Below are 15,632 nucleotides of genomic sequence, written 5' to 3'. Positions count from 1 at the left end.
ATGCTTGTAAAGCAATGCAGCCGACACCCTATATTTCAGTTCCTCTGAATCTGCCATTAGTAACGCACTATTCTCTCTATCCGGTTGCGGCAGGCATGTTTGACATATCACATTAATGACGAGGTTTGACCAAGGTAAAGGTTATCATTTTCTCATTTGAAAAGAGCCACCAGTATGAGTATAGTCAGTATGGCCATAATTGTATCATGTGAGCTCCTTGAGAAAGTATAGGCGAGCACTGTTCTTTAACATCTCACCAGTAGCATGGCAGTAATGCCCTAATACCTTCAACAGCTACAGTGCCTATAAGAAGTACTCACCCCTCCTTGGAAAGTTTCCCCCTTTTTTTGTTTTCATACCGTTTTTTTTACAACTGTTTACACACATTTTCAAAACTCTGTGTCTATTTTTTCAAAGCTCTACACACAAAATCCACTACTGCCCACACAAATTGTAAAATGCCTCAAATCTCCAGCAAAATGACACACAACCTTCAAAATGTCATAAAAACATCTGCAACCATTCACCTCACAATATATGACATTTTGGATACATCATGTACACACTGTTGTTTGAGACCTAAAGCTCTTCATCTTTGATGTGCTTCTATGTATATTTCCATACAAGAATGAAAGTCATCTACAGAGATAAGAGACACCAAAAATTGCATCAAAGCAAAACACAACGAAAAGCTGATTTTGCCATTTCTGAAAAAAACTGATTTTGCCATAGAAAGAAATTACTGTATTTCCTAAGAAAGAAATGACTGACTCCTATCAAATGTGCTTTTTCCAAAGAGCATTTATTACAGTGTGTGTGTGTGTGTGTGTGTGTGTGTGTGTGTGTGTGTATTGTCTGTTGTCTCCTTATCATCAGCTCCCAACACAAATGTGCGTGCGCGCTCTCTCACACACACACACACATACACACACTGTAATACATTTTCTTTGGAATAAGCAAAGTAATCTGACTGTTAGTAATTTCTTTCTTTTGAAATATAGTACTTTCTGCTAAATTCAGCTTTTTCAGAACTCCATGGACATTTGATGGTCATTGTAATTTTTCCTAGAAAATCTCTGCTTTTTGGGTTGGGTTGCTTTCATGTTTACTGTGTATTTCAACATCTCTCTGTAGATACTTTCACTCTTGTATGGACATGCATGAACTGACGCTCTTGAAAGCCCATGACAGAGGAGCTTTAGGTGTTGAGCAACAAATGTATATCCAAAATGTCTTATTATGACAAAAGTGTTTGTAATATATGACCAGTTGTAAAAAAACGCAATACCTTGGCAGCCAACACAAGAAGAATAAACATGCTGTTATAATGCAAGAGGGAGACAACAGAAAGAAGGGCCTTCACAAGTCAAGACAGGCAGTGAGTTTGGGGTCTTCCCAAAGAAGTTGTGAGCCAGAGGTCCCTATACTCTTTGCAAATTAATACAATCATTTCGATTCTCGACTTAATATCCTAAGAAAATGAGGGGACTCTTCTGTTAAAAGCTTAACCTAGTTCATAATGTTCCTTTTAGTTGATACTCCCTTTTGTATCCATGGAATTCCATTTGAGCCTAACCTAATGGAAGGCTTGTAAAAGGCGTAAATCCCGGAGGACAATCTAATTCAGCCAGTAAAGGAACTACTGGGAGACGATTTATTTTCCAGCAAGACAATGACCCGAAGCATGCATGCAGCAAAATCACATAAATGGTTTAAAGAAAACAAGGTGAATGTTCTTGAATGCCCAAGACCCCAATCCTAGAATTTGTGGCTTGATTTGAAAAGGGTTGTTCATACCCAATCCCTGTATAACCTGACAATACAGTATAAACTGACCACAAAACAAATTGAGCTATTGTAATATCAAGCCTAATTGAGACTAATCCACGAGAACACTCGCTCAGATAAATCGAAAGTAAAAAGTCTCAAGGTGTTTTCCCTGAATGTGATGTCATATCATTCTGTGTTCCAAGTACGCCACGAACGCCTCCTACCTGCACAGGGGTAACAATTATCTTGAGAACACTGAGCAGGTATATTTCCCACCATTGCCTCATCATGCCTGCTGTCCCCTGGGAGCCTATCTCCTGCCCCCCTCTCTTCTCGTCTTGCATGCTACCAACTCCAGTTCCCATAAAACCTCAAAACTTCAGAGGGCAAAAAGAGGGAAAATCTCTCCATTTGAAGGGAAATCTATACCAGCAACGCAAGTGCCTGGTCTTGGTATCCTCAATGGTCTTGCTATTTTATTTATGCCGTTTTAATTTGCATATACGGTATGTCTATGGGTGTATTTTGATATTTGAATATCACAGCACAGAGCAGTGTGGAATTGTGTGCTTTTCCATGAAAGCAGACCAGATTCGATGTGCATGAAGACAGCCAGCAGCTTTCCCAAGTTCCTGGAACTGATTGAGATCCTGTACATCCCCTGCCTCAACACTTCATTTGTTATCTGTTTGAATGGAGACAGACGGGGTGTGCTCATCTGTAAATAAACAGGAAGACTCATAAGACAGTGCTGAAACATGCGACAAGTCCTGATTTGTGTCTTACAGTCAGTGTCCACATAGCTGTCTAGGAATGTATTGTGTAGATAACACCACGTGAGAACAAAAAGATCTTTATTTTACATTAGTTTAGACCTATATCACTTCTGTTTATCGTGGCATGTTTTAGGTATTTAGTGGGGAGTTGTTGTGGTTAAATGACTTGTATTTGACATCTTGTGCTTCCACACAGGTCTGCTTTAGATTTTAAAAGGGCAAATTGTGTTCTATTATATTATAGTCAACCGTGTATAATTCCATTAAGTACTGCATGACTTCCAGGGGCTGTTTTTCCCAGCCTGTGCCAAGTATTTTTCCAGTTGTAGGGGTGTTGTTTATGGAAATTTGAGATGGAAAGGCAAAGTACCTGCAGGATCAACTAAGGAATATTTTCATCCGACAGAGCACTGTGAGAATGAGACGAAAGTAAACTCCAGACAACACACGACCTTTAGCAAGAGTGACCATAAACCACACTATTCGGACTTCTATTACTGTGTGGTACTGGTGGTAAGTGGTGGTATGCGTCTCTGCATATATAATCTTTATTGCTCATTCGAGGTCATTTGAGGCATATGTTGCGTAAAACTGTAAAGTCCCCCGAGCGTAAGTGAGAATGGTTCAGACATAATGCTCATTGTCTGTAACCGCGTCATCTGGTTGTCATTCCAGCCGGAAGCATGGAGAGAGTGAGGAAAGGGATGCCACTGGTCCTGATGCAAGACTGGAAAGTGATACCACTTGCTGTGACTCACTCATTTACTATGAGTCCTCGTCAGACTCACCAAAGGAATTTCTGGACAAACACTTAAAGGTCCGGAAAGTTACTTCTGGCTGACCAACATGAAGTCAGAGCCATGAAATTGGTCGCCACCTACACATCCTTGTCCTCATACCGCCAAACTATTGTGAATGAAAACACACGCCCTGATAATTGTTTTTCTACTACATACGCTGGGAAAATGTTAGTGGAAGTTTCTTGGCCAAAGAAGGGATAATCAGTGGTCTCTTTGAAGGAGTCATGAAAATAGTTTTTTTTTTCTTTTCATTGTAAACCGTCTGCGTATTCAACAATGATTAATGCAGACACTTTCTCCTTGCATGACTTACATTTGATGTGAAATTAGTGTGAAACACATTTACTGTGAAAAGGTTTCCAGTAAGATCTTCCAATTGCCACACCCAGACAAGACTTACAGAAAGTACACAAAAAGAACAATAACTTGTCTCTATCCCTTCAAAATTAGAATGAAAAATTCTGAAGAATTCATCAGCATCGAAAAACAGTTAAACAATGAACAATATAGAATAAACAAATAAATACATTTCTAGCAAATATTGTGCCCTAGCTTGAATGATGAGCAAAGTTGTCCAGGCAATGGGCTGTGTCTCATGAATTCAAGCCATTGTGTAGCATTGTGGGACTTCTGAGCAGGTTGTGCCTAAGGTCTTCCTCATCTTATTAAAAATATATACCTAATACACCTGTCATTCAAATTAGGGATCAATGTTTTCTTTTTATAAGTTTATTTTATGATGTTCATGTAAACTGCAGCTGGATCAGCTGGAGGCCATTCATCAGTATTGCTGGTATTTTTTAGAGACTCGAGATAATCCTTGTTTAAACAAAGCTATACGGTAAGCCTGATGATTTCATATTCAGATGTCATCATGACAGATTTCATCATAGACCTATTTCATAATTTATAAACAAGAGAATTATTCCACTCTATGTTTCTGTGTCAGTGCGCTGGTATGGTACCAATTTTTTTTTTTTAGGAATCTGTGATTCCACTGCGGTGCACTGCACTGTCACAGTTGGGTGCTTCAGATCACCTCTGGACCGCATGGAACATTCAATTATTATTTTAATAATAAGGTGGAAAGGGTGCTTTTATTAATTAAAACAATCATTTATTTCTTGTGTGTGCATGAACAAATTAAGTTTGTTTCCTTAAAGACTAGAGGTTGGAGATATGGATGTCCAATTTTGCCCTTTTATGTGTCATGTTCATGTCGACAAAAAATCATTTACAGTACAGGGCAACAGCCCAGGCCGATAAAATGGCCTGCTTAATGGGCCTATTCCCGGTGAGTGCTGTGCACCACACCAGCCTGCTGTTTTAAGGCTGAGTTTGTTGGGGAGAAAAACTACACGAGCAGTTTCACTTGTTGTTTTTAGGAGAGGCAGGTGGGCGAAGGGAGATGCGTCAAGGTGGCAGGCGTAGAGGTGGGGGATTGACACACTTGATGAACACCAGGGTGCGTCAGCAGAGACACCTGTAATTATACCCTCTCCCCATCCAAACATATTGTGAAATGTGTTCGGTTATATTGCAAATGGAAAGAGCCAAACACTTTTAACCTATATGAGTGATTGTGTGATTCACACACTTCTGATGAACTCTTGAGGGGGGTCCTTACTTTTTGCATTTTACAGCATATGAAGTATCTCTTATCAGGCAGAATTGTAAAATGTGTTCAAAATCCAACAAATCCTAAATCCTCATTAATTTGGACAGTCAGTTAGAACAGCCCTGACCCTTTTGATGGTGAGTATATCTTGCAGGGACAAACATTCCTGGAGATTCACTGTAGTGCTTCAGTGAACACACTGCTACTCATACTTCAGGTAAAACATAGGATGACAGATGAACACGCAACATCAACAACATTGTGTCAATATGGATGCGTCCATACCGGGCGCACGCGCGCTCCCAAAGTATTTTGGAGAGTTCAAAAGGCCTGCGGCGAAAAAAAAAAACTTTTTAAAAGACACATCGTAGGAAAATGTCGTCACTTACTCATACGGCAGACACAGGTCATGGCTGGAGGGCGGAGCTCGATCAGGCAAGCATAAAGCCCCACCGCTTGCAAATAGTTCATGCAGACTTCAGCACAGGGTGGAGTTCGTCAGCGTCGCCAACGATGAATAGACTGCTGTAAATGCAAGTTAGTGCATGATCACATGTATGTTTTTTGCGTTTCGCAGAAGTGTAACAGATATTTTGACATCAGCACTGAACAATTAAGCAGGACGTCGTTTGCTCCAAACTCAACGCAGAAATAGTTTGTTGCTCATTTTTTCACGAAACAGAGACGGGAGTAATTTAATCAGCACCATACAGAAGAACAAATCATATTTCCTAAATATGAATAATCTAAACAACAGTATTCTTGCTACGCTGGTCGTGCTGCTTTTATGGCGAGTGAAAGAAATCGCCGAGGCTTGCAGTTGCTCTCCGATGCATCCTCAACAGGCATTTTGTAACGCAGACGTCGGTAAGTCATGCACAAATTTCATTATCAACCACCTATTGAAACAAAACAACATGCTAGACTTTCTATACACTTTACTTTGATGTTTAAACATTTGTCTTATTTCATATGTGTATTTTGTGTTCATAACATGCTATATGGACTGAACAAAAGCAAGTTTAATTGTCCTAATTCCAACCAGTGCGGGTTGAATATTTCTGTGGTTAAGATTAGGTCTTCTTTGGAAGGAACAACCATTTTTCTTGCTACCGATTTTGGCTGGACTCACGGGAGAGGGTGGAGAGTCAATGTGTCATCCACCTAATTTCTGAAAGAAAAACACATAAACCTCAAGCCATTGCTCTTTCGTTGAATTCCTAGGCGCTGTTCAACCTGAAGTAAAGATATAAAATACAACTGCCACAGTAGCGAGGACAACAGTTTTTGCACTTTGTGCAGAACTTTTTTATTTTCGATAGTTTTCTGGTATTTTTTTTTGTTCTTGACTGCATGAATCGTCAGCATCTGGGACACTATCGCTCAGTGCTGCGCCTTAAGAGGCAAAGCTCCACTGGCTTCAAGAGTTTTCACCAGGATATTTCCTTTGTCGCATGATCTTCATCTTGTCTGCAACAGTGTGATTTCAAACAAAAACTCGTTTCATACATTCAGACATTTACAGATAGTTGTCCGACTAATCAGTAAGGTAAGGTAGGGTGGGGGTGGTACACAGAGAGAGACGAGAGTATCCGAGGCTGTGCGTCATGCAGTATGCATATCTTTTCAGATGATTCAGCAGATGTGTTTATACTCTGCATGTTATAACAAGGTGATGGACAGAGACCTTTAAAAGTCGAATGGTAATGACTGTACTATTGTTGCCGGGAACTATGCCATCATTATTGTTGCAAAGTCTATTATTACAGGTTAACAGTTAAACTACAATCAGGCCTGTCCTGGAGTCACTAAATTCAAGTGTGAGCTAGACAGAGAGAGAGAGAGAGAGAGAGAGGAGGATCTAGGACAGAGGAGGGTTAGTCGGTGTCCCTGTAAATATAATTTCCATCTGCTTCCAGTTCTCTGCAAGCAGATGAAAAAAATTCCCAGAAGTTGTGGCAGTTCTTTGTCTTTGTGAAAACACTTTCATTCTTTCATCTCTATTCTATTCTCTCCATCTTTAGCCCTCCTCTCAAACGTATTAGTCTTTCTTTGTCTCAGGCAAGGCAGGTTTTTGCATTGTTTCTGTCCCGATATGCTCCATGGAAATGTCGGTATTTTTAATGTCCCTCTTTGATGAGCACAAGAAGAACAGAGAACTTATTTATGACGAAGGAGGGCACATCAAAGGACAGGAGGACTAGTCGACTGATGGCTTGATGAGCTTAACAGAGATGGCTTGTGGGGTGCTGACTCATTGTCTGTAATGGGAGGATATGAAGCCCAGACAGGTAGCTATTTCCTTCTAACACTCTAAATCGCAATCAAAACAGGACCGCTGAGCCTGGCGTCCACGTGTCCTTGTAGCCTGTCGGCCTCCAGAATGTCTGTTTATTTTGGTTTATTTGAACATTCATAGACCCTAGCTGGCTCCACACACAAACTTATGCTAATGCCAGGCCTAACAGGGCTCAGTTTGTCCTGCCGAATTCCCATTAAAATGCTGCCTGGCTCTGTGGCGGACTCTTTCCGTCGTAGTTTCCTGAATGCTTCATAGCATTCCTCTTTTTTTTTCTTTCTTTTTTTTTTACTGGTGAAGCCTTTCCCACGTCTTACTATGTTCTGCTCCTATGCTAATGTGAGGTGGCACATAGTCATATCTATGGTGCCCTGAAAGAGTACTGATTTACCTGCCAGTGAGTGGCACACTTTTTGATGGTGGTGGTTGGGGAGGCTTTGAGCTTCCTGTCAACTCCTTTTGGATATACATTTGTCTGGCTAGCATTTCATGCACAGACTGCCCATTTAACTTAGCTAACTAACGTCCGTTATATTCATGTATGCTTTGAAAAAGCAAGGCCTTGGTTTCCTCCCTCACCTAGTCATCACCTTTGGACTAGATACTGCTCCTCGGTTAGTGTCGTATTACTTCAGTGGTCCAAGAGGTTTCTGGTGCCGGAACCAAACACTAGCTGGCTGTCATGATGGTGTGATCACAGATGGTGTCAGTGGGTTCAGAGCAAGGGTGAGTGTCAGAGTTGATCTGAAGGGTTCATCTGGGATCTGGAAGAGGGATGATGTTGGCAGCCAGATCAGACCGTGGAGAAGAAGAAGTGAAGGAGCGAGGGACTGAGAACTGGATCTGGATGAAAGAAGAGAGAGAGAGAGAGAGAGAGAGAACATTCATTGCAACAGTGTTCTTTCAAAAAGCATCAGATGATCCATCGACAAGGCAATGTGAGGAAAGATTACTCTACGTTGGCGCAACACTGGTTTCCTGTTGCATCAAATATCTGTTGTTTGTTGACTGTGGTGCGCGCTGATGCCGGGAGCGACACTGTCCCATTTGAGACATAAGCCGTCCCAGTAGCTGCTGGTTTAAGTTGGTGGTGAGAATGGGTGTTCCATTCGTTCCGAGAAACCACCCATTCATTAGACCAGTCAGAGGGGCTTTCCAGTGAACACAAGGACATTCCTATGCGCATGTGTGTGGGTGTCTGTGTGTATGAGAGAGAGAGAGAGAGGGAGAGAGAGAGAGGGGGGGGGGGGGAGAGAGGGGGGGGGGGGTCAAAAAGTGAACTGGGCATGAGTCAGATATTATTGTTTATCTTAAGGTAGCTGAAGGGATACTAAGTCTTAACATAAACAACATTTAATCTCAAGGCACGGGCGCATTACTCTTTCACCTCTCTTTTACCAGAGAGCTGAGGGAAATATGGAGAACTAGGATTATGGAGAACTAAGATTATGGAAAATTTAGACTAGATTAGATTAGATTAGATTCAACTTTATTGTCATTGTGCAGAGTACAAGTGCAAAGCCAACGAATTACAGTAAACAACGAAATGCAGAAGATTTGTCTCAAAGAAAAAATACAATATTGTCTGAGAGAAGAGTTATTGATTAAGATGTCTGGTGTCATAGTCATGAGGAGCTGTGGGCAGTGGGAGTGAGATCTGAGTTTAGAGAAAGAATGGCATCAGAAGAGTATTCACTGAGCAGGATCTCAAGCATCATCCCTTTTCCATATTATTACCCTTTGAAACCCATTTCACATAACCGATCAGTTACTTTCATGGACACTTTGCTTTGATGGGTGAAAATGTAGTGCGTAAGACCGTTTTTGTTAACATTTAGATAGATAGATAGATAGATAGATAGATACTTTATTGATCCCCAAGGGGAAATTTAAGAAAATAGTCATACTTTACAATACACAATGTCTGACTTTTCAGGGAATTATTACCATTGACCTGGCAGCTATCAGTACAGTATCATCTCATGAGGTGTAATAGACTCTACCCCTAGTGATTTCTATGCCTACGAGTCAGTATGCCCATCTGTAAAACTGAGGCAACTGTGTCTACTTTCATCCTTGTAGTTCAGCTCCCCCGCCTCTTGGATCCCCAGAGATTGTCTGACACTAGCAATCAGGAATAGCAGGCCCCAAGACAGGCCCGATCTGGCGTCCCTGATAGATCTGTTGCTCCAGTGTAGAGACGTAAAGCTGTTGCTCTGCACGGCCCGAGAGAGACCGTTTAAGTATATATAAGTGGCTGTCTGAATTGATGATGGCAGGGGTTAATCAGCCATGAATTTGTTGCACTGAATGTGCACTTTGAGTATGATCTAATAGCAACTGTATTTCATTGCGGTCAAGGCACATGCGAGTGTGTGTGTCTCTGTCTGTGTGTATGTGTGTGTGTGTGTGTGTGTGTGTGTGTGTGTGTGTGTGTGTGTGTGTGTGTGTGTGTGTGTGTGTGTGTGTGTGTGTGTGTGTGTGTGTGTGTGTGTGTGTGTGTGTGTGTGTGCACATTTCACATGACCTACTTTACTGAGGGGAGCTGGAGCACTCTGTGGTTGACTATTGAGCGGCGACAATTCTTGTTCAGGAAAGAGGGATTACAGTCGTCCTCTCTGAGGCCTTTCCTTCGTTCCTGAAGCGTGTGTGTGTGTGTGTGTGTGTGTGTGTGTGTGTGTGTGTGTGTGTGCACGCGCACCCGTGTGTGTAAGTGTGTGAGTGTGTGTGGTGTCAGCTTAACCCTGGAATGTAATGAATGTATGGAAATGGAAAAACTGGGTAGAGGCTGTGATTAAAGCTGTATAAAGCATTACAGTTCTCTCTCTGAATGTGTGTGTGTGTGTGTGTGTGTGTGTGTGTGTGTGTGTGTGTGTGTGTATGTGTGTGTATGTGTGCATGTGTGTGTGCGTGCGTTTGTGTGTGTGTGTGTGTGTGTGCAGCACTGATGTTGCTCGATTACTTCAGTATAAGATCCTGTGGGTGTATTTGGCAAGCACTCACCGCGTGTGTGTGTGTGTGTGTGTGTGTGTGTGTGTGTGTGTGTGTGTGTGTGTGTGTGTGTGTGTGTGTGTGTGTGTGTGTGTGTGTGTGTGTGTGTGTGTGCCTGTGTGTGTGTGTATGTGTGTGTGCCAGTGTGTGTCTCTGTGTGTGTGCCAGTGTGTATGTGTATCGTAGTGTGTTTGTGTGTGTGTGTGTGTGTGTCGTAGTGTGTGGCCCAGAAAGAAGCTGCTCTGTTCATGGTATAAGAAGGTATGCATTTGTGTCTGCGAGTGTGTCTCTCCCTGTCACCCACTCTCATATTTCTCGGCTTGGTCAACTCTATGAAAGTTCCTCTGTGTATGTGCCCATATCTAGGTGTGTATGTGTGTGTGTGTGAGAGAGAGAGAGAGAGAGAGAGAGAGAAAGACTGCCACAGAGCCTCCTCTGCGTGTGCATGTGAAGGAATGGGTCGACAGGCGCTTTCTCCTCTTTTCCCGAGTTCAGCAGAAAAAAGGTTGAAAACAAGGCAGGAGCGGGAGCTGCTACATCTGCTTCTCATTAGGGCTGACTGACTGCTGGCTCTCTCAGGAGCGCAGCTTAGCTCAACAACCAGCCCAGCTCTCTCTCTCTCAGCTCTCCACAGCGCAAAAGAGAGAGAGAGAGAGAGAGAGAGAAGGAGAGAGAGAGAGAGAAGGAGAGAGAAAAGGGCTGAGAGAGAGAGAAAGAAGGGGTTGAAAGGAAGACGAGGGATGAAATCAGGAAGTTGGGAGGGGAGAATAAAAGAGAAGTGGAGAGCTGTTAGGAGAAGGATACGGCGTCACAGCAGAGGTATTAAGCCTGAAGACATCGCAGCGCAAGCAGCCACTTCACATCTCGGAAGAGTGGGCCTACACAAGAGTGTGTCCTGTTAAGAGTGCCAGCTTAGAGTTCAGAGAGAGTGAGAATGTGTGTGTGCCCACAGAGTGTGTGTACGCCCAGTGTGTGTGTATGTGTGTGTGTGTGTGTGTGTGTTTTGGGGGAGGAAAAAGGATGAAAGAGGAGGCTGGCGGCATCTCACAGAGAATGCTGACGGACTTCCTCAAGTCAGGCCAAAGCACATTCCTTCCCCTGGTTTCTGCTAATGAAATACTCATGTCCTCTCTCTCTCTCTCTCTCTCTCTCTCTCTCTCTCTCTCTCTCTGTCTATTCCTCTCTCTCTCCATCACAAACACAAACACACACACACTCACAAATGCACATACATGTGCAAACTAGCCTCTTCTCAAGCCGAGAGACTGACACGTTGTGAATAGATACACAGAGACAGTAATAAGACAGTAATAAAGCAGGAGGAAACCAATGAAGTTCAGTACTGGGAAAGTGTAGATGAGTCACCAACATCACAGAAGGTTTAGATTCATCCAAGACTAATTTTTGAAAGCAAAATAATGACAGGCAATGTTTTATCTATGACTAATTGACTTGATTTGTCTACTGGATAGTGTCGCAACGCAAGCATATTTTAGTGCTTATTGGTATTAACAAAACCATTGTTCTGTCATTGGCAGTGATCAGAGCTAAGGTGGTTGGACGGAAGGAGATAGCGTCTGGAAATGATGTCTATGGCAACCCCATCAAGAGGATCCAGTATGACATCAAACAGACCAAAGTAAGTACAAGTCACAGTGTGTGTGTGTGTGTGTGTGTGTGTGTGTGTGTGTGTGTGTGTGTGTGTGTGTGTGTGTGTGTGTGTGTGTGTGTGTATGGGTGGGTGGTTGTGGGCCAGAATGCAAATGTAGTCTATGTCAATGCGATTTCATACATAAATACAAGCCTGTTTAAATTTGTGCCCACATTCTACATTCTCATTATCAGAAAAAAGAACTACTCTGCATTGTTCTCAATGTTGGTTTAGTTATGTGAATATTAGAGATTATTGTTTTTTATTTACCTTCTCTAATCATTACTTTCAATATCATGCAGATGTTCAAGGGTCCTGATCAGGCTGTAGAAGCCATCTTCACAGCACCAACTTCTGCCATGTGTGGCGTGAATCTGGAGCATGACAGCAAGGAATACCTGATCACAGGTAAGACTACAGTACCCACAATTCCCCTTGTGTCATCTCTTGGCTAAGCTCTATACCACTTCCTGTAAACAGTGGCATCAACCTTTAGAGGTTCAGATACATCATTGATAGACCATCATACATGCCAGTGGACAGATAGCACTAGCTTGCCCAGTGACACCTCCATCTATGGTTTGCAGGCAAGATGGAGTCTGATGGAGTGCATGTGACACTCTGTGACTTTGTGGAGCCATGGAGTGACCTAACCCACACTCAAACACTCAGCCTGAACCAGCGCTACCAGTCAGGCTGTGACTGCCGGGTAAGAAACACACACACACACACACACACACACAGACACTCACACTCACACTCACACACACAGACACACACACACACACACACACACACACACACACACACACACACACACACACACACACACACACACACACACACACTCACACTCACACTCACACTCACATACACACACACACGCACACACACACACACACACACACACACACTCACACTCACACACTCACACACTCACACACACACATGCACACACTGGGTCCTGCCATAATCACCCAAAACTTACATCCAATTATAATGTCTATATCTGTAACCATACTTAGAAGGAAAACATAATAAGAAGAATCTATTATGTAGAATGTATTGTATTCTATGTATTCTATCCTATTCTATTCTAAATACTCCTCTGCATGTCTGACTGTTTTGACAGATTGTGAGATGCCAGACCTTGCCCTGTTCTATTGGAGGCCCGGAGGAGTGCCTGTGGACAGACTGGGTCCTAGAGGCAAGCCACCGTGGCAAACAGGCTCAGTACTTCACCTGTATCCCTCGGAGCGATTCCTCCTGCAACTGGTACCGTGGCTCTCACGCCCCCAAGAAGGAGTTCATGGACATCGAGGACCCTTAGTCACATTCACCAACACCAGCGCCAAACATCTGCACTCTTGCTCACACATACACACACACACACACACACACACACACACACACACACACAAACAAACAAACACACACACACAGAACATTAGCACAACCTGACTCTTTGAACAGGTGCCTGTTTTTGATTAATAAAAGGCAGATTTACAGAAACACTTTTGAAAGTACCAAACCTTCCATTTTGCTTGTTTTTACCCAGCTGTGTTACAGAAAAGAGAAAAAAAAATTCAAACCATTTTAGTCATTTTTCCTTTTCTAAACCTTTTAACCCAGTCTATTGTGTACAAATGTTATATCCCAATATGTTTTATACACATGCTCACTCAAACAAACTTACATTAATTGATTAATGTAATTAATTAATAATTAATCAATGAATTAATTTAACAGCTGTAATGAAATAGCATATTTTAAGGGAATGTGCATTTTATTTTTCTTTTCTTTTATGCCATACATTTCTGCCATTGTAATATTTTGCATATGTGGAATGTACTGTAAAAGATTAGTTGTAAATTGTATTCTACACTGTGCCACAGACCAACTCGCAGAGGATATGGCATTAATTTATACTTTTAGTGCTAGTATTTGCAGGATTTGTGTGTATTTATATAAAAAAATAAGCATCGCCCCTAAGAGTTAATAGCTCAGCATAAACAGATTCTGTTTCATGTCGGTCAGATGGTACCCCTTCCCTTTTATTTCACGTCTGGTTGAGTTGTTTCACTGAATTGGGCATATTGTGGATCCGTGGACTGAAAGCTATTTAGCCCAGCCACATGCACATCGTCAACCACCCTGGTCCTCAGTCCTAGAAAATAGGGGTAATTTGGAGAAACCTCTGAACGTTCTATTGCCAGTTCAGTTATAAGTATGTAATATAATAGATGCAATTTGATTTTTTTTTTAAAAGCAATTTAATAGAACATAATTATAGTATCATATAACAAAGAGCCTCCGAGGATTCCAACAGGAACCTTTGAAGGTTTTTAGATGTTTGCAGAATACTTGAGGAACCTTTGAGGGTGAAGAACCCGAAAGAGTTTTCCTTTAAACAAGCAAGTGAGGTCTATTTTGAAGCTCAAATGCTATGATGGACAAGAAGGACTAGTAAATTACTTTTCTCCGTGGGGGAATATAGTTACTAGACTAATCTTGTAGGGCCAGACTGCACTTCCGGATGAGAAAGCACAAGGGGCAACTAGAATTTTAAAAAAATGATAGTGGATTTTAAGGAAAACAGATGCAGGTTCAGTTGGCTTTCCTAAAATACTGTCCAAAACATGATGAGACCACCACTTATAATTACAGGGTTGGTCTTTGAGAATCAGCATCACTACTGACATAATATGGTGAATTGGTTTAGAAATGGTAAAGTCAGTTTATCATCCATCCACATCTTCAAAAAACCCTTCTCAGTAGACCCCAGTCATAGCATTTCAGATAACTCTGGCTCTGCTACTCGTGTGCAGTCATGTTGATTAGGGCTGTGTTATCCTTGAGCCTTAACATGTCTCTTAAGGCACACATGGTGGATTCTGAGCTAATGCAGTCACTTTTAAAAAAAGATGTCTCACACCTGACCAAAATCTTCCTGTCAGGCAGACATCTACATTAGATCCAACCCTTGAGAGAGCTTGAGGGTCTCAGCACTTGTCCAAGTACAAAACCATTAAATGTAGCCTATACTCCCTTCACAACAATGCCTATTTGACCATGATGAAGCATACATGTGTAAACTTTTTTTTTTAGTCGTTTTTATTCAATTTCTGTATTCTTGAGTAATGTTTCTAAAGACTTGGTCGATCCATGTTTTCAGATACATTGGCCTTTCTTGTACATTTTGTGTGTTTTTATGAAGCAATGTATGTCTTAGCATTAGCAGTAGTGAGAGATGTCTCATGCTGGTACTACATGAGACAGAGGTCTGAAGCTAGACCATGCATGCCTACACTTTCCAGTATTATTCCAAACTGTATGGATGCCTATGGTGTTGAGAAATAAAAACATTTTTTTTAAATCACTCATGGTTTATTTGTGAAGTTATCAGTGGGAGCCGGTGGCACAAGGAATTTGCAAGAGCTATTCGTTGGAAAATGAAGCCTTGTCTTTTGCCTTTCAAAGTTTGTGGACTTTTCCAGCACATGTGTCAGTTCTATTAGCAGAAAAACAGATATAAACATTCCTTTCCCTGTCAATTCAGTTTGGTTCCTTGAGTCACCGTATATGTTTTCATATATTTAAAGAGGGCTTGTAGAAACCAACTAGAAATGCAATTCCAAGGAATTACCAGTGCATGAAAATGCAAAAAAAGATAGATAATGTAGATATGGTTACTAAGGTGTAGCTAGGGTAAACATGGTGGTTGCGT

The 15,632-nt window shown here is 41.8% G+C and overlaps 1 protein-coding gene across 1 annotated transcript; it reads left to right on the top strand.

Moving 5' to 3' along the window:
• The first annotated feature begins 5,451 nt into the window (after positions 1 to 5,451).
• Positions 5,452 to 15,284, top strand: LOC134076465 (metalloproteinase inhibitor 2-like). Its single transcript, XM_062531538.1, has 5 exons — positions 5,452 to 5,831; positions 11,793 to 11,893; positions 12,208 to 12,313; positions 12,493 to 12,614; positions 13,038 to 15,284. Exons 1-5 carry the CDS (start codon positions 5,702 to 5,704, stop codon positions 13,233 to 13,235), a joined length of 657 nt encoding a protein of 218 aa, XP_062387522.1. The 5' UTR covers positions 5,452 to 5,701; the 3' UTR covers positions 13,236 to 15,284.
• The last annotated feature ends 348 nt before the right edge of the window (positions 15,285 to 15,632 follow it).

The sequence above is a fragment of the Sardina pilchardus genome, chromosome 3, assembly GCF_963854185.1.
Source record: "Sardina pilchardus chromosome 3, fSarPil1.1, whole genome shotgun sequence".
NCBI classification, from domain to species: domain Eukaryota; kingdom Metazoa; phylum Chordata; class Actinopteri; order Clupeiformes; family Clupeidae; genus Sardina; species Sardina pilchardus.
The sequence above is the reverse complement of the archived record's forward strand: the minus strand, read 5'-3'. Positions and strand labels throughout refer to the sequence as shown.

Excerpts from the sequence above, each read along its gene's own strand:
- LOC134076465 (XM_062531538.1), top strand. The coding sequence starts at position 5,702 with ATGAATAATCTAAACAACAGTATTCTTGCTACGCTGGTCGTGCTGCTT. Across the intron at positions 11,894-12,207 it reads ATGACATCAAACAGACCAAA|ATGTTCAAGGGTCCTGATCA; the intron begins GTAAGTACAAGT and ends AATATCATGCAG. Across the intron at positions 12,314-12,492 it reads CAAGGAATACCTGATCACAG|GCAAGATGGAGTCTGATGGA; the intron begins GTAAGACTACAG and ends TATGGTTTGCAG.